This window comes from Crocodylus siamensis, chromosome 1 (assembly GCF_052110815.1).
Source record: "Crocodylus siamensis isolate JL-2025a chromosome 1, ASM5211081v1, whole genome shotgun sequence".
NCBI lineage: Eukaryota > Metazoa > Chordata > Crocodylia > Crocodylidae > Crocodylus > Crocodylus siamensis.
This window is the reverse complement of record NC_143395.1, coordinates 85,644,394-85,668,804: the sequence shown is the minus strand read 5'-3', so window position 1 is coordinate 85,668,804 and position 24,411 is coordinate 85,644,394. Positions and strand designations below refer to the sequence as shown.

General features: G+C 44.4%; 1 protein-coding gene across 1 annotated transcript in view; it reads left to right on the top strand.

The window, feature by feature from the left end:
- Window positions 1-24,074, top strand: part of POPDC3 (popeye domain cAMP effector 3) — a 28,399-nt gene extending 4,325 nt beyond the window's left edge. Inside the window, exons 3-4 of the mRNA XM_090031306.1 lie at window positions 22,425-22,533; window positions 22,996-24,074. Of these exons, the coding sequence (XP_089887432.1) occupies window positions 22,425-22,533; window positions 22,996-23,337 (451 nt within the window). The 3' untranslated portion in view covers window positions 23,338-24,074. The remainder of the gene's footprint in view (window positions 1-22,424; window positions 22,534-22,995) is intronic.
- Window positions 24,075-24,411: the final 337 nt, after the last annotated feature.

The window sequence follows — 24,411 nt, the reverse complement described above, 5'->3', positions numbered from 1 at the left end:
GCCCTAGCGGCAGCAGCAGGAAGAGCTAGTAACGGTCCCTTTGTTGCTTAGCGTGGCATCCTATGACTGCTCCCTGGCACCTTCTCTCTGTCTTGCTGATCACTGGAATCTGTAGTCTCAGGTCGGTGGCAGAGCCTGGGGACCAGACTATGCTCACCATGATGCTTCGGACATGCAGCTGTAATTGTCAGCTACAACGACCAAAAAAAGCTGATAGATGATAATGTCATTTCTCCTCTTATTGGTGGCAGTCCAGTAGTCAACCGATACATTGTTGCACCTCTAGCTGGTGCCCCATCATATAATCACCTATGCCGCTGGTAGATATGGAAGAAACCCCAAAACTGTGCTTTAGTAGAAGAGGAAGCACGTTGGTTGGACCCTATTCCCCAATGTCTGTATAGATCATATGCTTCAGTGGGGCTTTTGGGCATTTTTATCTAATACCTGATTCAGTCATTCAATTGGACTCTTAAAATACAAGCATCTCAGTGAAACTGTTCAATCAACTATTGGATAAAAGGGCCAAAAAGCCCTGCAAGCAATCTGTACAAATGCTGGGTCCACCTAATGCAATGCTTCTTCTGGGCATGTGCTGCGCTCAGTACATGGGCATGCTGAGCTGAAAGTAAAGTCCTGTTTTTGTTTGTTTGGTTTTTTTTCACAGCAGCCCTAATTCTTCAGCCAATTACCCAGGAGCTGGGAGACCCAGGTCTCATTCCTTACTGTCCCTGAGGGAATGTAAAACCCACATCTCTTACCTCCTGGATGAGTGGCCTACCTGCTTAGTTATAGGCTGGTATGGGGTTGGATGCACTTCTGCTCCTCTTGTTAAAGTTGTTTCATCTTGTATAAAGTAATTCTGTGTCGGGGGGGGGGGGGGGGGCGGGAAGCAAGAGAGACTCATTCTAGCTCAACGAGGAAATCACTTCCGCAGGGTAAGGGGCCTAGGTTCTGATCTCTGCTCCTATGACTGCTTGTATATTTTGTACAACAACTGTCTTAAATGTAAAATGGAATTTTGGCACCCCAAAAGCTAGGGAGCAATTGAGCAGGGATTTTCAGAATTGTAATACAGGCAGTCCTCAGCCTTATGACAAGATTGGTTCCTGAAAACCATGTCTTAAGTTGAAATATTGTAACTCGGAACCAGTTTTCTCATAAGAAACAATGTTATAAATGGGGCATTGGTTCCTGAACCAACACGTGATACCCTACTTTCACCAAAAATACCCCAGAATGTTGTACTCGATCGGTTATAGATGAGTAATATAGCTACATTAATGTATTTATATTGTAAATAGCAATCGTATTGATTTGGAAGGACTTCTCTGAGCTGACTTTGCTGGACATTTTGAAGGGCTCTTGGTTGGACTTCTTGAAGGGTTCTCGGCTGGAGTCTTCTCAGGAGTCCTGGCTGCAGGTTTTTCTGGAGTCTTGTCTGCTTTCTTAAATAAAATGTCCAAGGAAGTTTGGACAGATGTTCTCCAGGGGGATGAGTAACGCAGCGAACTTGTTCACTGGTGTGGGGTTGAAACAGTGTCGATTTAAAAACAATGTAAGTGTGAAACGTTGTAACTTGAAATGTTGTAAGTTGAGGACTGCCTTTATTCAACTTTGTTGCCTGAATTCCATTTGAGGGACATATAACCAATACAGGCACGTAAGTTGTGGTTAAGTCTAGCTTTATAAAAGTCAGGTAGGATTTAGGAATTCTAGTCCAGAATTGCAATTCAGAAAACTGATTCATTTTGCCCTGAAGATACATAGTCTCCATAATGGCTTGTTGATTGCAGAGTTCCATATGTTCCAAGAGTTGCACCTATTCCTAGATCCAGAGTTGCCCTACACATGAAGAGTTTGGGACCTGCCTCAAGCCTAAACCCAGTTGAAATCCATAAATTAGACGTTCTTTTGTCTAAGTTTCCTGAGGGGCCCAGTCTGGAAGGTCCCTGCATACAAGTCAACCATCAGTAAGATAGGTTTCTTGTAAAATACAGATGTGCTGGTATCATTTAACATAGAAGCTGGTGGTGTCCATTCCCATCTCTTTATCTGCTGCTCAGTGGTCAGAGCACTCCCTCAGCAGTTCAATTTCTTTGTTAGCTAAGAAAGGAGCTTCAGATCCACATCTCTGACTTCCTAAGGGAGTGTCTTAACCACTGATCTATAGACTAGTCTGGTGGATATACACACTCTGTCCCTACTGATTAAGTTATACTATTCTACAGAGGAGGAAAAGAAACTTCACTGGACCAGGGAGAGCACAAGAAATTTGTATTGTAGTCATTAGGGAACTTCCCTGGGAAGAAGGAGTCTTGAGTTATGGATTCTGTTCCCATGACTGCTTTATGATGGATGGCTTCATTACTTGCACTGTTCTCAGTTTTGTCCAGCATTAACTTCCAGAAATTGGGAGACAGGGAGGTCTTATGATCTGGTCTGTACTCACTACACTGCATTTCATGCAGTGATTGTGATGCAAAATGCATGAGGCAGAACTGGGAACAAGAAAATCCTTATGTTTTGGATTAGTCACATGTCGTCTTGCTTGTTCTGTCTGGCACTATGAATCCCATGTTCTTTTCTACATAATAAGACAGCTTTCCTGGATAGAGACTGCTTCCCACTAAACCCACCTTAAGTCTAGCCTGTCAGTTTGTAATGTCTTCCAAAAAGTAGAGGTTTCAAACTTGAACCCCCTCCAACTGAGGAGGTTATTGATGTATCCAACTTCGGGGAGTACTGTTTGTTCTCTGTGTTTCAGTATTCCACACCTAAGTCAAAATTAGAAACAGTAAGCTGTTCTTTAAATGGTCCTTTTAAAATATAAGTAACTGCTCTGCTTTATGCTGAAGTCAATATTTTTGGGGTGTATTAGGCATTTTATGAGCACACCTACTAGATCATGCATCCTCCTGCTTGCTTCCCCCAGCAACCTGGTTTCTGGCATAGCCCTTTCTTTGGCATTTCCTATTGATTAGCTTGAGTTTTTCTTTGTTTCTCCCCCCCCCCCCCCCCCATGACCACTTTAGTGTGCCATCATGAATTCTATTTGGAGGCATTTTATTGTACCCAGGCATTGTGCAGAGATTTTAGATACTTACCATGGGGTTATGAATTCCTTAAGTCTTTACTTTGCATCTGGCCCTAGATGCATCACTGATGAAGGAAAATTATTGAGGAGAGTATGATAGTTTCAAATGTTCTATAAAACTCCTCTTTTAAAGGAAGGTGTGCTAGGCTCGATTTCTATAGGCCTAATGAAAACTATAGCAAGGGAAACCGAGGAGGACATGAATAGCTAATTTGATGAACAAAACCTTTATTAGGTAATAATATAGAGCAGGGGTGAGCAAAATGTGGCCCGCGGACCGGATCTAGCCAGCGAGGCTATTCTATCCAGCCTGTAGGGCCCTTAAAAAATTTAGAACATGAATATTCATTTGCCCTTGGTTCCTGTAAAAAAAAAAAAAAAAAAAAACCAGGAACCAAGGGCAGTAGGACCCAGGAGAAGCCTGGTGGGCTCCCACAACAGCAGGGCCCGCCTGGCCCCACCCCCCAGCTGGAAGCACATGGCTGCCGGGTGCTGGAACCTCAGGTAAGGGGGAAGGGGGGGGGGAGGGCAGGGGAGGAGCCTGCCCAGGAAAAAGTTGAGTGCAGGCAGGGGGAAGGTGGCCCCTTGCCTGGCACTCCACATTACAGCCACTCACAGCCGGCCTGGGGCTGCCTGTGCTTGCTCCTGACAGCCCCGCATGGGCTGCAAGCGGCTGCAGTGTGGGGTGCTGGCCACGGGGCAGGGGAGGGGCTGCTTTTCCCCGGACTCCTTCCCGGCACAGAGGAAAACGGACCCTTCCCTGCCCCATGGCTGGCGCCCCGTGCTGCAGCCACTCACAGTCCACATGGGGCTGTTCGGAGCAGGCATAGGCAGCCCTAGCCCGGCTGTGAACAGCTTCAGCGTGGGGCGCTGGGCATGGGGTGGGGAGGTGCCTCTTCTCCACCCCCCACACTCAGCACCACCTTGTAACCTGGCCCTGCTGCCAGCCTGGGCCCTGTGCCGGCTTCGGGCTCACCTGTTGGGGCTGAGTGTGGCGACACCAGCTGCGGTCCCCCCGCTTGCCACGCCAGGCAGCGTTTGCTGCCACCGCCTCTGGGTTGCCCAGCACACGAGCTCTGGGTGGGCGGCAGCAGCCAACACTGCCCAGCATGGCAAGGGGGGGCCACAGCTGCTGCCGGCCGAGCCCGGAGCCAGCTTGTAGCCCAGGGTGGCAGCAGGGCCAGATTACAAGCTGGTGCTGAGTGCAGGGAAAAGCGTCCCCTTGCTTGCCCTGTGGCCAGTGCCTCATGCTGTAGCCACTTGCAGCCCACATGGGGCTGCCTGTGCCTGCTTCAGACAGCCCTGTGTGGGCTGTCAGCACTTGCAGCAGGGAGCGCCAGCCATGGGACGGGCGAGGGACTGCTTTTCCCTGTGCTCGGCACCAGCTGCTTCCCTGCCGGTGAGCAGGGGGTCAGGGCTGTGTGCTGCCCCCCACCTGTACCATGGGGCTGGGGGGCACTGGGTGTGAGTGGGTGGGCAGCCAGTGGGAGCATGGGGCCCAGAGCAGGGTGGCTGGAGTACAGGGTCCCAGCCAGTAGGGGCTCTGTGGAGCCGGGTCAGCTTCCCTCTCTCCCTGCTGGTGCATCCCGGCCTAGTTCCACGGACCCCTGCCAGTCTGTGCCCTGCTTTGGGCCCCACTGGTGCTGGCCCTGGGACATTGGGCCCAAGATGGTGACCAAGGGTCAGGGCACCTGTCAAGGGGCAGGGTTAGCCTGCTAAAACTGGGTAAGCGGCCCTCCACCCAAAATAATTGCTCACCTCTGATATAGAGGACTGTTTCATCAGAATTGGGAAGAGCTTCTGTTGGCCAGACTCTCAAGAGTTTATTAAAAAAAAAAAAAAAGGTCGCTGGCTAGTACAATCTGCCCTACTTAAGGGAATAGCTTTGTTTTATGTGAGTTTTGTTTTAATAATAAATTATACCCAGAGGCAGGTGTCAAAATGAAGCTGGGTATGATGCTGGCCCTTCCTTGGACTGGTGAAAAAGTAGGAGTTTTGTTATAGGAACTTTGTATTGCAAACAGTCTGAAGGAGGAGCTCTGTCTTCCCCCTCCATTCTTTAAAGATCTGAGCATGTTGGTGTTTTCTAATATGTTTTTTCATAAACAATCTTTTAGGGATACCTTCTCAATATAGACAGAACAGCTAAATCAATACTGCCAAATCCAGAAGCATTTGGCACGTTCTTTCTCCTTTGTTCCATCTACCAATAAACAATCTGACTCTTAAAATGCACGTATCTCAGTGAAACTGCATTCTAATATATTTATAAACCTAAATAAAGTAATACTAGTATTTTTAGAGGGTTGCTAAATGGCAGACACTTTGCCAGTAGCACTGTGAATTTCTCTATGCCTGGGGCAAAGTGAATAGCATAAGTATAGTGTCTATTGTGAAGGCCTTGAACTGTCAAAGCTGTGCTTGAAAGGAGTTAGCCATTTTGTGAGTTGTCTCTTGAAGGTTTTACCATTTCTTCACACACACCTGCTGTTCCCTATGCTCTACTAAGTACTTTTGGTTAACTTTTAATTTAGCCTCATGGTAACATTGCCAACAACCATTGTATACTAGAACGTGCCTCTCAAGATAAAGATAGAAGTCTGGTAGCTGTAGTGTAGGGCTTGGATCCTCCAAGTCCTCTTTGTTCAGAATTCCCATTGAAGTCTATGTGATTGGTATATAATATGTTTGCTTTGGGCCCCATCCCACAAACCTATTCCTGCATAAACACAGGGAATGTTGGCCTCTAAGCATGAAAAACTTCCTGAACAAATGGGTGTTACTACAAGATGGTGAATGTTTTTGAGAGCTTTTGGTGCAGTTCAGTACTTTGTCTTAAATCCTCAACCCTTGTGTACATTGCAGGTAAATTGTCCATGCAAGAAAGGTGTATGCAAGAAAGGTTGGTTCAGATTTTTATACTAGTTCTCCATCTCATATTTTAGTAAACAGCATAAAGCATTTATCCTAAAGAAACTGGGGCAGACTGAATTTGGCATAAGATTGGGTAATTCTTATTAATGAAGGATTGTTGAAATCAATGGAAATTCAGGCTCTGCAACTGAACTCGTTTTGTTAGCTGCCACTGAATCTAGATGTGGCTCTATGCAGCTCTCTATCCTATGTGTCGTCTTGTGTCCTGACAACGTATCCTTCTGCCGAAGGACTTTAATTTCTTTTTTTCATGAGCAGAAGCCAAACAGTATTATCATAAAATGAAATGCAGGAATGGGGAACTAAGGTTTTGTGTTGGTTTGTGGATACTTCCAAAATGTTGCAGTTATAAATTGCGTTATGTCTACTTGACATGTATAACTTAATAAATGTTGATGGTAGAAAGTATTTAAATAATATTTTGACTGTAGTCCCAAAGTATAGCAGTTTGTATCCTAGAAGTCAGCATTGTATTTAATTGTAAGGATAGGCCCCAGTACTAGAGAAATAACATAATGAGATGTCATGTTGGCAATGAATGAGAAGTATCAAGCGTAGTAATGCAATCCTGCAGTGGGACCAGGTTTCCAGTAACTCTTTAAGAAAAGCAGCTGTTCTGCAGCTGACGACTAGCATTCTCATTGTAGTACCACTAAACCTCAGAACAAAGTGCAGTAGCCACGTGCTTCTGTCAGTTTTGGGGTGGGGGAAGGGGAGTTCCAGTTCAGCAATTCTATATTTTGACAACATTAGTACCTAGAGCTTGTAAGATCATTTCAGTAATTTAAGTATTTCATTTGCAGCAGAGAACTCTCTTCTCTTTACTTTGAACTCACTTTGTGAAACAGCAAAGCTAAAGGACAAATGTATATGTTTATTTTTCTAGTCCAGTGGTTCTCAACCTTTTTGGTACCAGGATCCATTTGTGAACATCAGTGGCCAGTCTCAACCCAATGCCTGTTGCTCCTGCCTTACTGCCCCCTACCCCTCTGTGTGTGAGACAGAGGGGGGGGGTGTGGGGAATGGGGGGCCCCAAGCAGCCCCTTGCAGGCTGGAGCTCTGCCAGCCTTCAAGGGAAAAGTCACGGATTCCCACATTTTTCTCCTTTTAAAGGAGAATCCATTTTCAAAGTTTGTTTGCAACCCTTTCATATATTCTTTTTACCCACCTCTGGGTCATGACGAGTTGAGAAATGCTGCTGTAGTCCATTGATCTTAGGATCCTATTAGTGGTATTAAAGAACCAAATTATTTTTAGGCGATGAAAGCCCAACCTTTTAAACTGGTTTATAGTCACAGGATTTGGGGGTCTAGTGTGGACTACCATCCTCTCCTGTAAGTTCGGTGGAAACTGAGATTTAAACTGCAGCTGATTATTGTGAGATCTTTCTCTCCCTGCTGCCTCCCCCTTCTCTTTCCCCCACACACCACAGCATACACACTTTCAGTGAAGGACTGATCTCCAGAGCTTTTCATAACATGCCCTGGCAGAAGCACTCTAACTTATCAAAGCATGATAAGTTAGTGGGAGCCAACTGAACAGAGGTTAACTGTTTGGTGCTAGGGGTGCTCTCATATGCCTCTGAGGAGGAGGCTGCCAAAGTAGCCCCTCTCCAGCCCTGCCCCCCCAGCCAGTTAGCATCTGTCAGCAGCAGCTGGGGGGAAAAGGAGGGAAATGGAGCCTCCTGCTGCGAGTCCCCCCTGCCCCCCAGTTTGCTGGTTGGTGTGTGGGGCAGGCCAGGTCCAAGTAGTGGGGCTCCCTTCCCCGACCCCCAGCCTCTTGACAACTGCAGCGGCCCAGCCAGGGCTGCTATAGGGAAGGGCTTTGGAGTCTCTCCCTATACTCAGCAGCCCTGAACAGGCTGTGGCACACTGCTGCTGTGGTGGTGGGAGGGTGGGAAGGGGAATCTGCTGCCCTCCCCAGCTGAGTGGGGAGGGGGTTCCCAGCCCAGCTAGGGTAGCTGCTGGAAGAGGCCCATCCTCTTTCCACCACAGGGTCCCCACCCCTGCCAGCCTACCAGGGCAGCTGCAAGGACAAAAAAAACCCCCATTGTTCCCCTGCCCCTCCCACAAGGCTGTACACAGGGCTGGGATCGGAGGCTGTCACCGGCTTGGGTTAGTGACTGCTGTGCGGTAGAGCCAGCCCACTGTTTTGGCAAAGCACAGGAGCTCTGCCCAAAGCTAGAACACAGCCTTGTGCAACACCACCTGGGATGGCCGCAATCGTGCTCTAAATTAACCATCCGTGGAATCTGGTACAGACATTTGATAAAGTGCTCTAACAGAAAGCACTTTGTTAGTACACATCCATCTAAGGTTAACTTAAAGCATGTTAAAAATGGCAGATCCCACTCTCTGGGCAGAGACAGAAGTGTAACTCCCCATTGTAACTCATGGTGCTTTGTAGGAAGCATCATTAGTTGCAATGATCCCCTGGACCCAGCAGTAGTATACTGTTGAACCTGGGGGTATTGGCTTATCCAGCTGCTGGCTGTCAATATTATAACTAGCCTTTTTTTTCATGGGCATAGGCAACAATACCCAATATGCATAAATTTGGCAATAGTACCATGTTAATTTTAAGCATCTTAAAAAGCACTACACATGCTAAGCCAAAAACTAGTAATTTTGAAACAAAAGAATAAAACATGACTAAGAGACCCAGCCTTGTTTCCATATCTCCAGCAATAGTCATCCAAGCCTGTTTGAAAGAACCTTTTTGGGGTCCAGTAAAACCTATTTAAGACAGCCTCAACTGAAGTTTCACAAAGTGATTTCAGGACGGTTATCCCATTTCTCAACTGTAAACAATATCTGTAAATCCTTTTCCCATTTACTTTAATGTTAACATCTATTGGATATAATAATTTATTAAAATATCTGTATGTATTATGGACAAAGAAAGAATTTGTCCTTGGAATAGAACACATACCTTGCCAAATTTGTATGTGATAAATTATTCCCCATATTCCCATATGTCTTATTCAGCCAAGCAGAAGGTTTTTTTGTAGAATATCTCCTGTTCATTACATAATTGAAATGTATCACGTATGTAATAAGCAAAAGGTGAAAGACTACCATCCTTAATGATGGATTTTATTGTAGCTATATCCTTTTCTTCCCCAGATACCTGAGATTCCTTTGTTATCTTTAGAGGGTGACCCCATAAAGGCATAGAGGGAGATCTTGTTCAATCAGATGGTAAGGCTTGAATTTTTTGCAGTACACTCCATGAAGAGTTAAATACAATGTGTAATTTCAGAGGCCTGGGTAAACTCTTAAGAAATGGAAATGAGTATAATGATCCAAACTTGAAAGTTACTTTTCTTCTATACTCAACCATATAAGTTTGATCCCTGAAATTTAGTTTCATACATCTAATATTGAAGTACTTTCATATGAAAAAACAAGATAATATAAACAGAAGTGTGGGACACCATGGCTGTTGGCTGGTTATTTAAGGTACTTTCATGCAACATACAAGATTGAGTTGGAGCTCCTGTAAGAGAGAATTTAGCAGTCCATGTAAAAGCAGTTCACATGGTGCTTTCTTTTCTTTGAACAGAGCCTTTTGAGATATCTCTCTGCTTACTATTTGTCATTCTATCTTTGCTTGGCTCTAGTTACAGCAGTAGAGACAGGAACTGGGCACAGAAGGGCTGGAAGTCAAGAACAGGGAGCTTTCGAATAGTTGCTGGTAGAGTTCTCTGTGCTTGTGGCCTGTAGCACCTGTAAGCCAAAGCACGCTCAAATGATGCTTGAACTAAACCCTGAAGTTCAGCAGAGATTATCAGATAATGTGGTGTGCCATGCTAATGTTCTTGTACTGTCTGTTTTGAGAGCTAGGGAACGTGAAGTGGATGCTGTGTTTTTCTTGATGGTACTGCTGATAGATACCTAAAAACAGTCGAAATCTGTGAAAAGTAGATTTTCAAACATACCTTCTCTTTTGGTATTTCCTGGTAGTTAATCATAAAATCATAGAAAATTAAGTTGGAAGGGACCTCAGGAGGTCATCTAGTCCAACCCCTGCTCAAAGCAAGACCATCCCCAACTAGATCATCCCAGCCAAGGTTCTGTCTAACCAGGTCTTAACCTCCAAGGATGGAGATTCTACCACCTCTCAAGGTGACCTGTTCCAGTGTTTTACCCTTCTAGTGAGAAAAGGTCTTCCTAATATCTAACCTAAACTTTCTGTGTTGCAACTTGAGACCATTGCTCCTTGTTCATCATCTGCCACCACTGAGAACAGTTCAGCTCCATCCTCTTTGCAACTACTCTTCAGGTAATTTGAAGGCTGCTATTAAATCCCCTCAGTCTTCTCTTCTCCAGACTCAATAAGCCAGTTTCCTCTGCCTCTCCTCAAAGGTCATGTGCCCCAGCCCTATCACCATTTTTGTTGCCTTCCACTGGACTCTCTCCTGTTTTGTCTACATCCTTTCCGTAGCGGGGTGCCCAAAACTGAGCACTACTCCAGATGTGGCCTTACCAGAACTGAATAGAGGAGAATAATCACTTCCTTTGCCCGTTTGGCAGCACACCTACCAGTGCAGCCCAGTATCCTGTTAGCCTTCTTGGCAACAAGGGCACACTGTTGGCTCATATTCAGCTTATTGTCCACTGTAACCCCCAGGTCCTTTTCCGTAGAGCTGCTGCCCAGCCAGTCAGCCCCCAGCCTGTACCAGTGCATGGGATTCTACTGTCTCAAATACAGCACTCTGCGCTTGTCCTTGTTGAACCTTATGAGATTCCTTTTGGCCCAGTCCTCAAGTTTGTCTAGGTAACTCTGAATTCTAGCCCTACTCTTCAGTCTATCTACTAGTCTCCCCAGATTGGTGTCATCTTCAGACTTGCTGAGGATGCCCTTTATGCCATCTTTCAGGTCACTGATGACAATTTTTTTTTTTAATTATTAAAATAAGCATCAAGGGGCACTCCACTTGATACCAGCTACCAAGTAGACATCAAGCCACTGATTACTACCCTCTGAACCCTATGATCCAGCCAGTTTTCTATCCACCTTACAAGCCACTCATCCAACCTATACTTTATCTTGCCTGCAAGGATGTTGTAGGAGACTATCAACAGTTTTAATAAAATCAAAGTGCTTAGAAATGGATTCCTTGAGGACCTGTTCCGTGATTTTTCCAGGGACTGAGGTGAGGCTGACTGGTCTGTAGCTCCCTGGATCCTCCTCTTTCTTTCTTAAATATGGGCACTGTTTGCCCTTTTTCAATCATCTGGGACCTCTCCCGATAGCCACGAGTTTTCAAAGATGACGGCCAGTTGCTCTGCAGTCATTTCAGCCAACTCCCTTGACACCTGCAGGTACAACCCATTTGGCCCCATGGACTTGTATATGTCCAGTTTTTCTAAATAATCTCTAATCTGTTCTTTCACCACTGTTGGCAGCTCACCTCCTCCCCAAACTGTGCTGCCAGGTGCAGTAGTCTGGGAGCTGGCCTGACCTGTAAAGACTGAGGCAAAAAAAAAGGCATTAAGCACTTAAGCCTTTTCTGCATCCCTGTCACAAGGTTGCCTCCTCCATTCTGTAAGGGACCTACAGTTTCTCTGATCTGCCTCTTGTTACTGACCGACTTGTAGAAACCCTTCTTGTTACCTTTCATGTCCCTTGCTAGCTGTAACTCCAATTGCATTTTGGCCTTCTTGACTTTGTCCCTGAATACCCAAGCAGTATGCTAACATTCCTCCCTAGTTGTTTGTCCAAGTTTCCACTTCTTTTAAGCTTCCTTTTTGTGATTTTAATTTACTGGAGAGTTCTCTGGTAAACCAGGCTGGTCTTCTGCCATTCTTTCTTGTCTTCCTGTGTATCATGGTTTGTTCCTGCACCTTCAGTAAAGCTTCTTTAAAATACAGCCAGCTCTCCTGGACTCCTCTCCCCCTCAGTCTGGCTTCCCTGGGGATCCTGCCCATGAGTTCCCTGAACAAGCCAGAGTCTGCTTTTCTGAAGTCTAGGGTCCTTACTCTGATGCTCTCCATGCTTCCTTTCCTCAGGATCTTGAACTCTATCATCTCGTGGTTGCTGCCCAAATTGCTATCTATTAGTAGATTTCCCACCAGTTCTTCCCTGTTTGTGAGCTGCAGGTCAAAAAAAGCACCGCCCCTACTTGGATGTTCCAGCACTTGCACAAGGAAGTTGTCCCCAAAACTCTCCAAGAACTTTCTGGATGGTCTGTTCACTCCTGTATTGCCCTTCCAGCAGATATTAGGGTGATTTTAAAGTCTCCCCTCATCTTCCCCGCCCCCCACCCCATGAGAACCAGGGCCTGTGATTGGGAAACTTCCATTAGCTGTTTGAAGAAAACCTCATCCACCACTTCCTTCTGGCCTGGTGGTCTATAATAGACCCCAACCATGACATCACTCTTGTTCTCTCCTCTGATCCTAACCTAGAGTTTTTTGACAGGCCTATTTCCAGTTTCATACCTGAGCTCTGAGCAATCATATGGTTCTTTTACTTAAAGTGCAACTCCTCCTCCTCTTCTCCCCTACCTATCCTTCCTGAACAGTTTATACCCATTCATGATAGTGCTCCAGTCATGTGAGCTTTCCCATCAACTCTATTATTCCAATTGCATCATAGTTCAGCAATTGTGCAAGGACTTCCAATTCTTCCTGCTTGTTTCCCAGGCTCTGTACATTTGTGTAGAGGCACCTAAGCTAACTAGTTGATTGCCCTGATTTTTCAGGAAGAATAAGAACACCTCCCCTGTTTCTCCCTCCTGCTTGCTCTTCCTCCAGGTTTCCCACTTCCCCATTTACCTTAGGGCATTGGTCTCCATCCCCTGGCAAACCTACTTTAAAAACCCTTCTAACTAGGTTAGCAAGTCTGTCTGCAAAAACACTGTTCCCTCTCTTCATCAGGTGGATCCCATCTCTTTCTAGTAGTCCTTCTTCTTGGAACATCATCCTGTGGTCAAAGCAGCCAAAGCCCTGCTGGTGACATTATCTGTAGGATGCACCGACTCCTACCTAGGCCCCTTCCCTTGACCAGAATTACTTTTGATCTGCTCGGGATCTCTCTTGGCAGTGTCATTAGTGCCCACATGGATGAGCAGCATGGTGTAGCAGTCAGAGGAGCAAATGAGTCTCTGTAATACCTCCATGATATCTTGGATCTGGGCTCTGGGCAAGCAGCAGGCTTCCCAAGACCACAGGTCAGGTCGGCAGATGGATCCCCCTGCCTACCCATAGAAGAGAGTCTCCAGCTACCACCACCCATCGTCCCTTCTTCTTGGTGGTGCTCATCTTGATCCTTCCCACCATGGGGAGGCCTAGCCTATCCTCCTCCACCAAAGGAACACGCTTCTTGCCCCTTGTTGCCAGGGCTCCATATATATATTTTCTATCAAACTGCTGCACATAGAGATGGAGACTTCTACTTGCTGCCAGAGGTCACAGGCTTCCAGCTTCCACCTTCCTGGAGTCCATGTCCTCTCCCTTCTGTAGTGCTACCTCTGGCAGTGTTTCCTCCAGTCCTAGAGGTCTCCTCCAGCACTGGCCTCACCACCTTCTGTCTTGCCTGTTCCCCGAGACACACACCACCAGCAGGCACTGCTCACAGTGCAGGCACTGCCCCACCTGGCCATCACTGGAAAGAACCTGCAAGCCACAGTACCAAACCTGGATCTGGGTGGAAGCGTCCTTGGTGAGCGGTCCTGCCTGCACAGAAACCTCATGGGTGCAAACAGAGGCAGTGGCATTGGCTCTGGCATTGTCACGTCCTTCGGCCATTTCTCTGGGTCTCTTACTGCCCTTCTTCAAAGCACACCTTCCCTAGCGAACTCACCTGGAAGCTGGTCTGTTTACTGCTCTTGGCCCCAAAAGGTTCCTTTTTTCCTTGCTTTCTCACACCAAGCTGGAAGGCTTTCTCCTCAAAGGGAGGGGTGGGGAAGGGTGGGTGAGCAAACAGACCAGCGAACTGCTTGCCCTGTTTGCTGCCCCGTTCACTGGCTCCTTGGTTGCTATGGGAGTCTCCTTTTATACCCTGCTGGGCCTGCACTGGCTCCGCCCCCTCATTAGGGCTTCTGTCAGGCACAGGCAGCGATCACTTAGCAATCAGCAGTCCCTCGGCTAGCAACACTCCCAGCTTCTCAGAGCACACCTCCCAAACACACACATGGCCCAGCAAGCCAAAGGCACAATCAGCCTTGGATCACTTACCTTCCCTGGGCAGGATCTGGTGCCTGGCTTCTCTGTCCCTTCCCCTTCTTCCTATTGCTCCCAGCAAACTGCCTGCAAACTGCTTGCCCTGTTTGCTGGCTCCAAGTTAAAGTTAACTTAAGAGGCAGACAGAAGTGACAATTTTCAGGTGATCTGGCCCCTGGAAATTCTCTACAGACATGATCAAAGAGAAGAGCATGGCTGCAAAGCACTTTAAAAAGGTTTGATCGCACAAAAATATGAGCCCTCATTGCATGAGGGTTTAGATGAAGATGTTTCAAAACATAATGTCTTCAGTAACTTGTGTCTGCGCTGCCTCCCAGTTTCTCAGCTGTTTTCAAAATGGGAGTGGGAAAAGGAAACAGAGGGAGTTCAGTCTGGGTTTTTCTCAGCTAGCACTTGAGGGTGGAGTGGGGTGGGGGGAATGCACTTCAGTCCACCTGCCCCACTCCCCAGCACCAGTTGAGGAACTCCTAGAACAAACTTTCTCCTATTCTTTCCACACCCTCCCATTCTGAAAACAGTGCTGGTGTTGGGAGGGAGGAGGGACTGTTGCTAGGGAAGACAGGCTGCAGGATGACAGCCAGCAGCTGGACTCCCACCCCTCCTCCTGTTTGGACCCAACAGTGAACTTCTGTTTAGTCCAGGGAATCATTAACTCAGAATGCTTCCTGCAAAATGTTATGAGTTACAGCTGCTCTTCTGTCTGCACCCCTTCTTCCCCTCCCCAGTGTCATTCTCCCTTCTTCCCCTCCCCAATCCCAACATGCTTAATATTGTAAATTCTAGCCCTAGGCATCAGAGTCTCCCCATGTAAACACCACATTTGATGTTTGTGAATTCCATAGTAGCATAATGGGGGAGGGGAAAGAGGGGGGAAGAAGAGCAAAAATAGCAACAGTGGCAACAGGTGCAAGCCAAGCCACTATTGCTGCCCCCCATGCACTACCACTGCTCAGCCACAAAACTACCCAGCTACACTTCTGGAATTCCACCGTCTGAAACTGGGTTGGGATGTTTGGCACCACTAACTTCAACCCCTGTTTTTGGATCTGGCCATAAATTTTGCTGTAGTACTTCTGACATCAGTAGAATTTATTTTCAGTATTGATTTCAGTGGCTCTTGGAAAAAGCATGTAGTGCCCCAAGGAATTTACTCACTTCAGTGTCAAATAATTTCACTTTCTCTCAGATGCCCATTCCCCAGCTGTTTTTACTAAGGACCATGGTTTCCATTTCTGATTATATGCTGATGAATTCTTGTTTTCTACTTCACATTGCCTCTAATCTTATTTTGAAAAACTGCATTCCGAGAGAGAGAGAGACATGCAGAGAAAAGCCAATATAGTTTCTTAAATTCAGGTGCTGTCTTGCAGTTTAGATATTGAGTAGCCTCTCCCAGGAATACGGAGATGTACAAAAAGAATTCTGAATGTGTTTAAACAAGGTGAAGCATTTAACTTTTCCTGGAGTAGAGTGTAGTGCAGGGGTGGGCAATTATTTTGGGCAGAGGGCTGCTTACTGAGTTTGAGCAAGCCATCGAGGGCCACTTGACAGGCAGCCAGGGGCAGATAAATATTAACTTTCTAAATTTTTTTTAGGGGCCCCATGGGCTGGATAGAATGGTCTGGTAGGCTGCATCTGGCCCATGGGCTGCATTTTGCCCACCCCTGGTGTAGGGTATTACTCCAGGCTTTTGTTGGGTTTTGAGAGAGTTTTTAAGTTCCTTTTGAGAGTTGTTTATTTTTTTTCCAAGATGCTCTTGAAACTTGGTGTTTAAAGTTCCTTGGGTCTTGTTTTGTACAAACCTACCTTCACATGATCTTCTAATATTTGAAAAGCAGTTATTGTAGGCCACTTCTGAAGAGAGGGGTGCAGATATGCATGTACTGAAAAAGGAACATCCTGAACTATGTTTTAGGAGTCTTTAACTGATTTGGGACCATAACCTGAACTCCTAAAGTCAAGAGAAGTGTCTTCATTGCTTACTATCTCTGTGCCCAGTTTAATTTGTGTCAAAAATGTTAGACTGTGTGAAGCACTACTTACCATCCTTGATAAAATATTCATTAATAAAAGACTAGATCATACTTTTCCAACAGGGAAAATTTCCAGTATGTAGAGGCCATTTACATGTGTAATACAAGAATGAAATTGATATTCTAGGCCTGGTGGTATGAAGTAGACAAGTCCTTAGGATGCTGAAATCATCAGCTGCCTCCATTTTTTGTCTGAAAAGTTTGTTAGAAAACTAAATTTAGGTGTCTGTATGTACTCGGAAGCAATCCAGATCATAAACCTTAGCACCTCTAATCTCCATTTGGGAGCTGGGAGGTGCTTGATATGTCTTATGTGGTCACAGGGCCTGCCTTATAGACAATGATACCATTGAATGCAATAGAAACTATGTTAATGCTCAACCATTCTTGAACATGGCCAGTGGCAGTAGTGTCAGTGCTACTGTCAGGGTATATGTTTCAAAGGAAAAATTGCTGCACTTTGCACAGAACTTGGTGCTACTATCAGTGCACCGCCGCCGTAGGCACTCTGAATGCTTGAGGTGGCAGAGGAGTCCATTGTATGGGTCTGAGTCAAAAGTGAGGTTAGGTGCCTAATGCTTCTTACTAGTTCTATGCCTTCTATGCCTAATGCTTCTTACTAGTTTGCTATGGATACTTCCAATTCAGCCCTCAGTACCTCAGGCCACCAAGTGCCAAGCACTGTCAATTCAGATCACACTCCTTAGGCAAAGAAACTCCTTAGGTGTTACAGTACCTAAGTGGAGGCATTCACAAAAATGGCTTGGATCTGGCCCAGCCTCTGTATTGTACAAGCAGATGTGAGATATAAGAAACTGTTTTCCACCTCGTAGGAAGAACAAAAGACCTTAGATATAGCTGGAGGCTCCACCGTCTCTTACCCTGCTCTTGCTTCCTTCACTGTAGCCCACTGAAGACAGTGAGAGTCTTCAGCCATTGCCCTCAATGGGCTTAGGATGAGGTCATCTGGCTGCACGTACATTTCTTGCATAATGTTAATTCTGACAGTGACAGCGTTTACCTCTGGCAGTATGTTGGGATTTAACTCTACCATGAAAAGCAGGCCACACAGTCATTTTTCTGCCCATCAACATTGCTTCAAATACCATTTCCATCAGCTCTAGTTCAATCTACACCATTAACGGGGAGGGCGTGCTAATCCATAGGTCCTCTACTTAGAAACTTTAAGTGAAAGAAAGTACTTTTGTGATTTGACAAGGTTTAAATACAAGCCAAACTGTATCTTTTTTTTTTTTCTGATGGACTGATATTTAGTAATAGGAGTCGCAAGCACATTTTAATTGATAGCAGATACTATGTATGATTAAAGCAACTTACAGTATCCATTCTCAACTGGACTTTAAGAATCAAATTTCTCTATTATGTTACAGTTATGAAATATACCCTACTGGACGTCTCCCAGGGGAAAGAAAGCACTCTAATATTTCTAAAGACAAAAACTGTACAGAAAACTACATATGTATATGTAAAAAACTAGGGGAGACTGCATGGTGAAAGGATATATACATAATGGATAATATTAGTAATACTTGCTGGGTGTATCTACACAAGATGCAATAACACAATATGAATTGGGATGCTTTGTGCTGAAGGCTCCACAGGGTCTTTGTTTTGATCTGCTGAGCCCATCGTGGTTTGTCCTTGTCTGTCCAAGATCCTGCTTCTCCCTCTGGATCTGTGACTGCTGAGGGTACCTATGTTCAATTAAAACAATGCAACTGTCAAAGGGGAAAGTTCATGAAAGAAGGAGACCTTTTTCACAGGAGCTGGGCCTATCCTGAGCCACCTTATCTTTTCATTTCAGCTATTTACTCAGTACATTCTCTTTCTCAATACTCTCTCATGCACATACAATGTCCCCACATCCACATATGCAAAACTAAACAACCCCCCAATATACGTTAATCAAGCTATTCCTTCTACAAATTAGGAAGGAGGGAAAGAGAGTGCTGCTCTTTAGAGGTGACATAGGTCCATATCGTATGGGCACCACCAAAAGGAAAGTTGATGTTATCGGCAGTTGGCTTTTTTTGGCTGATGTTGCCAATAATGTCGCAAATAAATGCCACATCCATGCACAGCCGCAGTGTAGCACGCAGGTGTCCAAGAACTCAGCCCGGCAGCATGGAGAGCAGCATCTGGCTGGTAAATCTGTTGGGGAGGGGGCCTGGGGCAGGAGCTGCCCAGCTGGGACATGGTGTGCGATGGAGCCATGAGCAGCTTGCCTGGAGGATATGGGGGGGCACGGCTGGGGAGTGGCTCCCACTGCTGCATGCACCCCAGGAGGGCATGGGGGGGTAGGGGGAGTGTGCTGGGGGCTGTGCACAGGGTGGGTGGCAGTCATGCTGGGAGGGGGAGCTATAGCCACCCAAAAATTCACCATAGCTTCCCATTGCAGCACTGCTGCCACCCACCCTGAGCACAGACTGGCCCAGCCCCCACCCCAACCAGGAAGAGCCCAGTGCTTCCCCCAGCTCCAGCAGCAGCCTGCTGTTGCCCAGCACACAGATATGCCCCACCTGGCACAGATCTGCCACCCCTCCTGGGGTGCATGCAGCAGTGGGAGCTGCCTCCCTGCACTTCCCTCCCCACCCCCAGCTCCAGAGGAGCCACATCTCCATCCCATGCCCTACCCTGCCCTGGCTGGGCAGTGCCTGCCCCTGACCCAGTGCCAGCCTCACTCCCTCCCTCACCACAGGGGCTTTGGTCTGCCCCACCTTCCCCCACCCAACAGACTTAGCAGCCAGACCCTGCTCTCCAAGCTGGCAGGCTGTATATCAGCAATCAGATCGCTATCAGATGACATGTCTTGTTAAAAATTGGCCCTTGGTATTGATCCCAAAAAATCTCCATCAGTGCACCCCTACTATTCTTTTATTTGTAAATGCTCCAGTGTATCTTCAGTACTACAGCCCTTGGAGGAGATGTAGGTACCTAGATGACTAGAACTCACTTGGGAGCAAGAATCTGATTTCACCCCCATGTAATAGAATATTTAAGTTAATAAAAAATGTTTGCTATTTCCTCATGTCTGAGTAATTTCTTTTTGTGTGAAACTTATAGTATAGAATTTTGTCCCTTTTTAATTAATCTTTTTATGCATACTGCATTATTTTTAAAAAACGAATAAACTTGAATATAAAAAGTTGGTTTTGTACTAGCATATGATTAGGTAGGCCTTACATTTCTTTGTAATCTCATTACATTGAGTAATTCATTAAATTGATCTGATCTCATCTTTCATGCCAGTTCTTCAGTACCTCAAAAGGATTATTATTGAATGCCTGACAGCATATTGTTAAGAAATATGCTTTAAAGAAAAAGTTCAGTTAGAAGCATCTTCCAGTTAAAGTGAGGCTTAATTAACCATTATAACTTTTATCTAGAAATTTGTTTCATTTCTGTACTAGCTAGGGTTTTTAAATGTAGATTTTTGGATGAACTTTCAAAGGTATGCTATAACTCAACCAAAAAGTATGCACTTGATGTTAGAGCAGTGGTGCCCTGTCTTTCAGCCTTGCTGGCCAGATCCCAGGCCCCACACACAGGTTGGTTTGTGAACCTGATCTGGCCCTGTGCTGGGCCACATTATCTGGGTCGTGGGGCTTCCTGTGGGTCCAGAAATTTGACAGCAGGGAAACGGCAACTACCACTGCTGCTGTTCCTGCCCTACCAAAGTTCCAGATGTATGGGGAGTCCCGCAGCCCAAATGATGCAGCTCCACAGGCCAGAGGTTGACTGCTGTGCTAAAGCAGGTCAGAGGCATATTTGAACTGCTTTCTACTGAAGGCTAGACAAGATGATTATAAAAGATATTTAAGGGCCAGAAATGACCATCAAAGCTTATTTGGCTTCCTAGTGAAAATGATTGTATCACTAGTCCTCTGTTTTCTTCCCTGGGACAGATTAGATCAAGTTATGGATCCAACCAAAATCAGGAAGACACCTGAGCCAATGAGAAACATTGTGGATTTCTGAGCGTGCCAACTTCCTAAATGCTGAAAGACTTAATGTTGCCACCTTAGTAAAGGAGAGCTTGGTGTTATGGTGATCAGTTTAACAGTGGCTACAGGGATGGAAAAACAATGGACCCTCCTACCCATTTTTATATAAAGAAAGAATTGGAAGCTGGAGAAAACTTGGACTAATCAATTGGTTAACTCAACCATGGGAGAAAATACAAGTTTTTGGGAAAGCTTGATCTATGCACATCCTACTTGTGTGAACTGGAAGCAAGAGGCAGAAGGATCGATCTACCACCTAGCTAGTATTCTGTTTGTTGTTGGCTTCATGGGCGGAAGTGGATTCTTTGGGCTACTATATGTCTACAGTTTACTTGGATTGGGTTTTCTCTGCTCTTCTGTCTGGGCTTGGTTGGATGTGTGTGCTGCTGATATATTCTCCTGGAACTTTATACTGTTTGTGATCTGCTTCATACAGTTTATTTATGTTACCTATCAAGTTCGGAGTGTTTCCTTTGAAAAAGAATTCCAGGAACTCTACAGTGCCCTTTTTCAGCCTCTGGGAATCTCCTTAAGAATTTATAGGAAGATTGTCCTGTGTTGCAATTCAGAGGTGGTTACACTGGAGAAGGAGCATTGTTATGCCATGCAAGGCAAAACACCTATTGATAAACTCTCTTTGCTTGTATCAGGAAGGTTTGTATCAATTTCCATCTTGGGGAATATTTTTGTCCTTCCTAATATTTTAAAATGACTGCGTTTATTAAATATGAACAAGCAACATACAGCTATAATAGCTTAAATATGCTGACACCTAATATTTCAGTTTATCCAGGAACTCTCCAGCATAACAACACTGAGCCCAAAAACTGTAATAGCTTAAAGATCAAGATTGTTAATTTTTTTTCAAACCATCATATTATACTTCTTCCATCTTTTCTTTTAAAAGTTTTTTTTCAGATAAGTGTGTGCAATTGTATACATCTATGTGTGTGCAATATAATGTATATTACCCACCTCTTGTCCTGTTAATGCTTGAGGCCTTTTCTTACTTACTTATTCTATTAGTATAAACTGTGCTTTATGTATTAGGTTAAGTGATATCCCATGCATTCTGGCCAATGCTAAAATCATTTTTAATGTAGTATCGCCATACTGTAGACCATCTGGCTGCCTCAAGGATGCATTGGAGTGGGAAGGACACAAGAAACAATCTCCCTTTTACGTCAGCTGAGCAAATCAGTCCTTGCCATGGTAGCTATGCTCAAGGAAATGTACCTATCCTTTCACACGGGAAGTTCAGGTTACGCCCCTTCATGAGATGCTTCCTTCCCATATAGCCCTCTAAAAAGCTGTACATGTAAGGAAACAAAAAGGGAAATTTTCATAGTCGAAGGACATTTACAAACTTTTGGTAACTTATGTAGAAGCCATATGTTTCCATGCTATTTCCTGTTCTCAAACTACAGCCCTTGTAGGGCTCCTGGTACGGTTACTCCTCACTTAATGTCATAGTTATATTCTTGAAAAGTGTGACTTTAAGCAAAATGATGTTAAGTGAATCCAATTACATCACAGTAGTTACTTACTAGCAGGCACTGGCCAAACAATGTTATAACCGAACATTGTGTGACTTTAAGTGAGTGTTCTCCAATAGATCTGTGATGTAATAATGAAACAGTGTTAACCGGGATGACATTAAGTGAGGAATACCTGTACAGCATGACATGAGCTATACATTTTACATGAATAGTGTTTGCCACAGTGCTTCCATTCCTGCCCCTGCCATGTCTCTGCCTCACCCCCTCTAAAATGTAGACCCATTAAACCCTGAAAGGGATTCTACAGCTCTAAAAAGAGGGCAAATGATGTTTCCTCTAAGCATACTAGTCACTTCAGGACACTAGAGCATTTATTCAGTATCTCCATAAGCCAGCTCCTGTGGAATAAGGATTATAGGATTTGAACTGTTCTGGCTTGGTTTTGTGTGCATATTCATCCTGTGTGATCCTGTTAAGACAAACTTACTGAAACAAACCAAATAGTTGAGTAATGAAACAAACCAGAGTATCTCAAACCTCTATATCGATGATACTCGCATCTGACTGCTGTTTAATATTACAACTAAGCCACTATTGCACTCTTTACTGCTGTAGATACACTATTAACGTCCACTATATTTTGGTAGGATCAGAGTGACAGTTGATGGAGAATTTCTGCATTACATTTTCCCCCTTCAATTTTTGGATTCTCCTGAATGGGATTCACTAAGACCCACAGAAGAAGGTATTTTCCAGGTAAAACTTCAGGGTGGGTGGGGAGGGAAGGGTAGTGTGGGGACTGTACTTCTGAAAACTGGTGCATTGTTAGTCATTAAGGCTGTCTCTTTGTATTATATCTAGCATTTGAGTATGGTTGGGAGGAATGTCCTTGTTCATGAACTGGTTGCATGTTCTGTTGGTATGTTCTTTTTATTTAGTTTTATAGTATAATTGCAAAATCTTGGGGTACTCTTACACATGCTCCAGTGCGTTGTAATTAGAGTGTGTCAAAGCAGACGTGATTAATGCTGGAGCATTCTAATTGGAATGTTCTGATCAACAGAGAAAGGCCTACTGGTGCTGGACTTTTGTGAATATCCAAAGGAAACTCCCAAGTGTTTCACTTAATTAAGAGCAACAGGACCAAGCCTTTACTGCAGTTTTATAGTTGAGATCATTGCCCCAGAATTTAGCTATTTTTAATCTTCTGTTTTACAGGTAACACTTACAGCAGAGACTGACTGTCGATATGTGGCCTGGAGGAGAAAGAAACTGTATTTGCTCTTTGCTAAACATCGTTTCATCTCGCGTCTCTTTTCAGTTTTAATTGGGAGTGACATTGCTGATAAACTATATGCCTTGAATGACAGAGTGCACATAGGAAAAGGATTTCGATACGACATCCGTTTACCAAACTTATACCATGTCTCGGTAGCAGAAACATCCAGAGTACAGTCTACAGAGCAAATCCTGAGCAGCTCTTCAAGACAGAAGTTAAATAATGTTACAAACTCTTATGGCCAAAAAAAGAGACTTTTTCTTAATTATTCCCAAGAATAGAAAGGGAAGTGCAAGTTTATAAGCTGGAAAAAATCAAGCTGAACAATACCTAGCAAAGCCAAACTTGATTAAGAAGTGCCATTTACTGTAGTTGTAATAGCTTGGATGCCACCTCTCCCCTGTAGAGCCAGCTGGTTGGCTTGTACATCTTGACTTAACTGGGTGTTTATAATTACTTTCTTTTAGTTGATTTTGTTAGTCTTATTACTTATAAGGGAAAAATGAATCATGATGGGATGAAGCTTTATTGTAATTGTTCTGTCTACTGTATATTTTTAAAGACATTTTCACAGTGATCTTTTTCATATTTATTCAGACATACTTGCCATAACAGATTATGGAATCACTTTTTATTTTTGTGGAAAGTAACAAGCAAGTTGTCTTAATACATCTTGACTTGTTTATTATATTCATAATTACACTGTGTGAACCTTGTCTTATTTAACTCCAATTGACTTTTTTTTTTTTTCCTTTTTAAAACAGAATGTGAAATACACGGCAAGACCATCCCGTAAATGGTTGATTTCTCTCAGGCTATACTAAAGAGACATTACATGAAAACAAATATGTAATTACTGAACCCAAAAGAGAAGAAGCAATCCTTGTAATTGCTGCTGAGTATATGGTAGGGAAAAGGCTGTGTAGTGCTTCTTATAGAATTTAATGCTGCAGTACCTAGTCTTCAAAGATGTAAGTGCCAATTGTAACATGTACAATAAATATTATAAATCGATTAACCACTGAACCATTGAACATCATGTTTTACAGTAACCTTTTTCATTCAGGTGGTTATAACAAGGCTAACAAGTAAATGTCTGGGGCTACCACCATAAAGCAGTAAACTATGGTATTTTTGCTTCTGAAGCACATTGGTTTAGTTTTCAAAGTTACTTTTCTGTTCCCACAAAGTTTTTTAATGTAAAATATACACTCTGCCTAAGTTTTGTGCTGTCTGAATGAATACAGCTCCACAAGCAAGATTTGGTTGAAAGAAGCTAGTTTTATACCTTTTCCAATACATTTTGAGGTCATTGTGCCTTTTGGGGAGAGGTGTATGAATGTCTTTCCTACCTA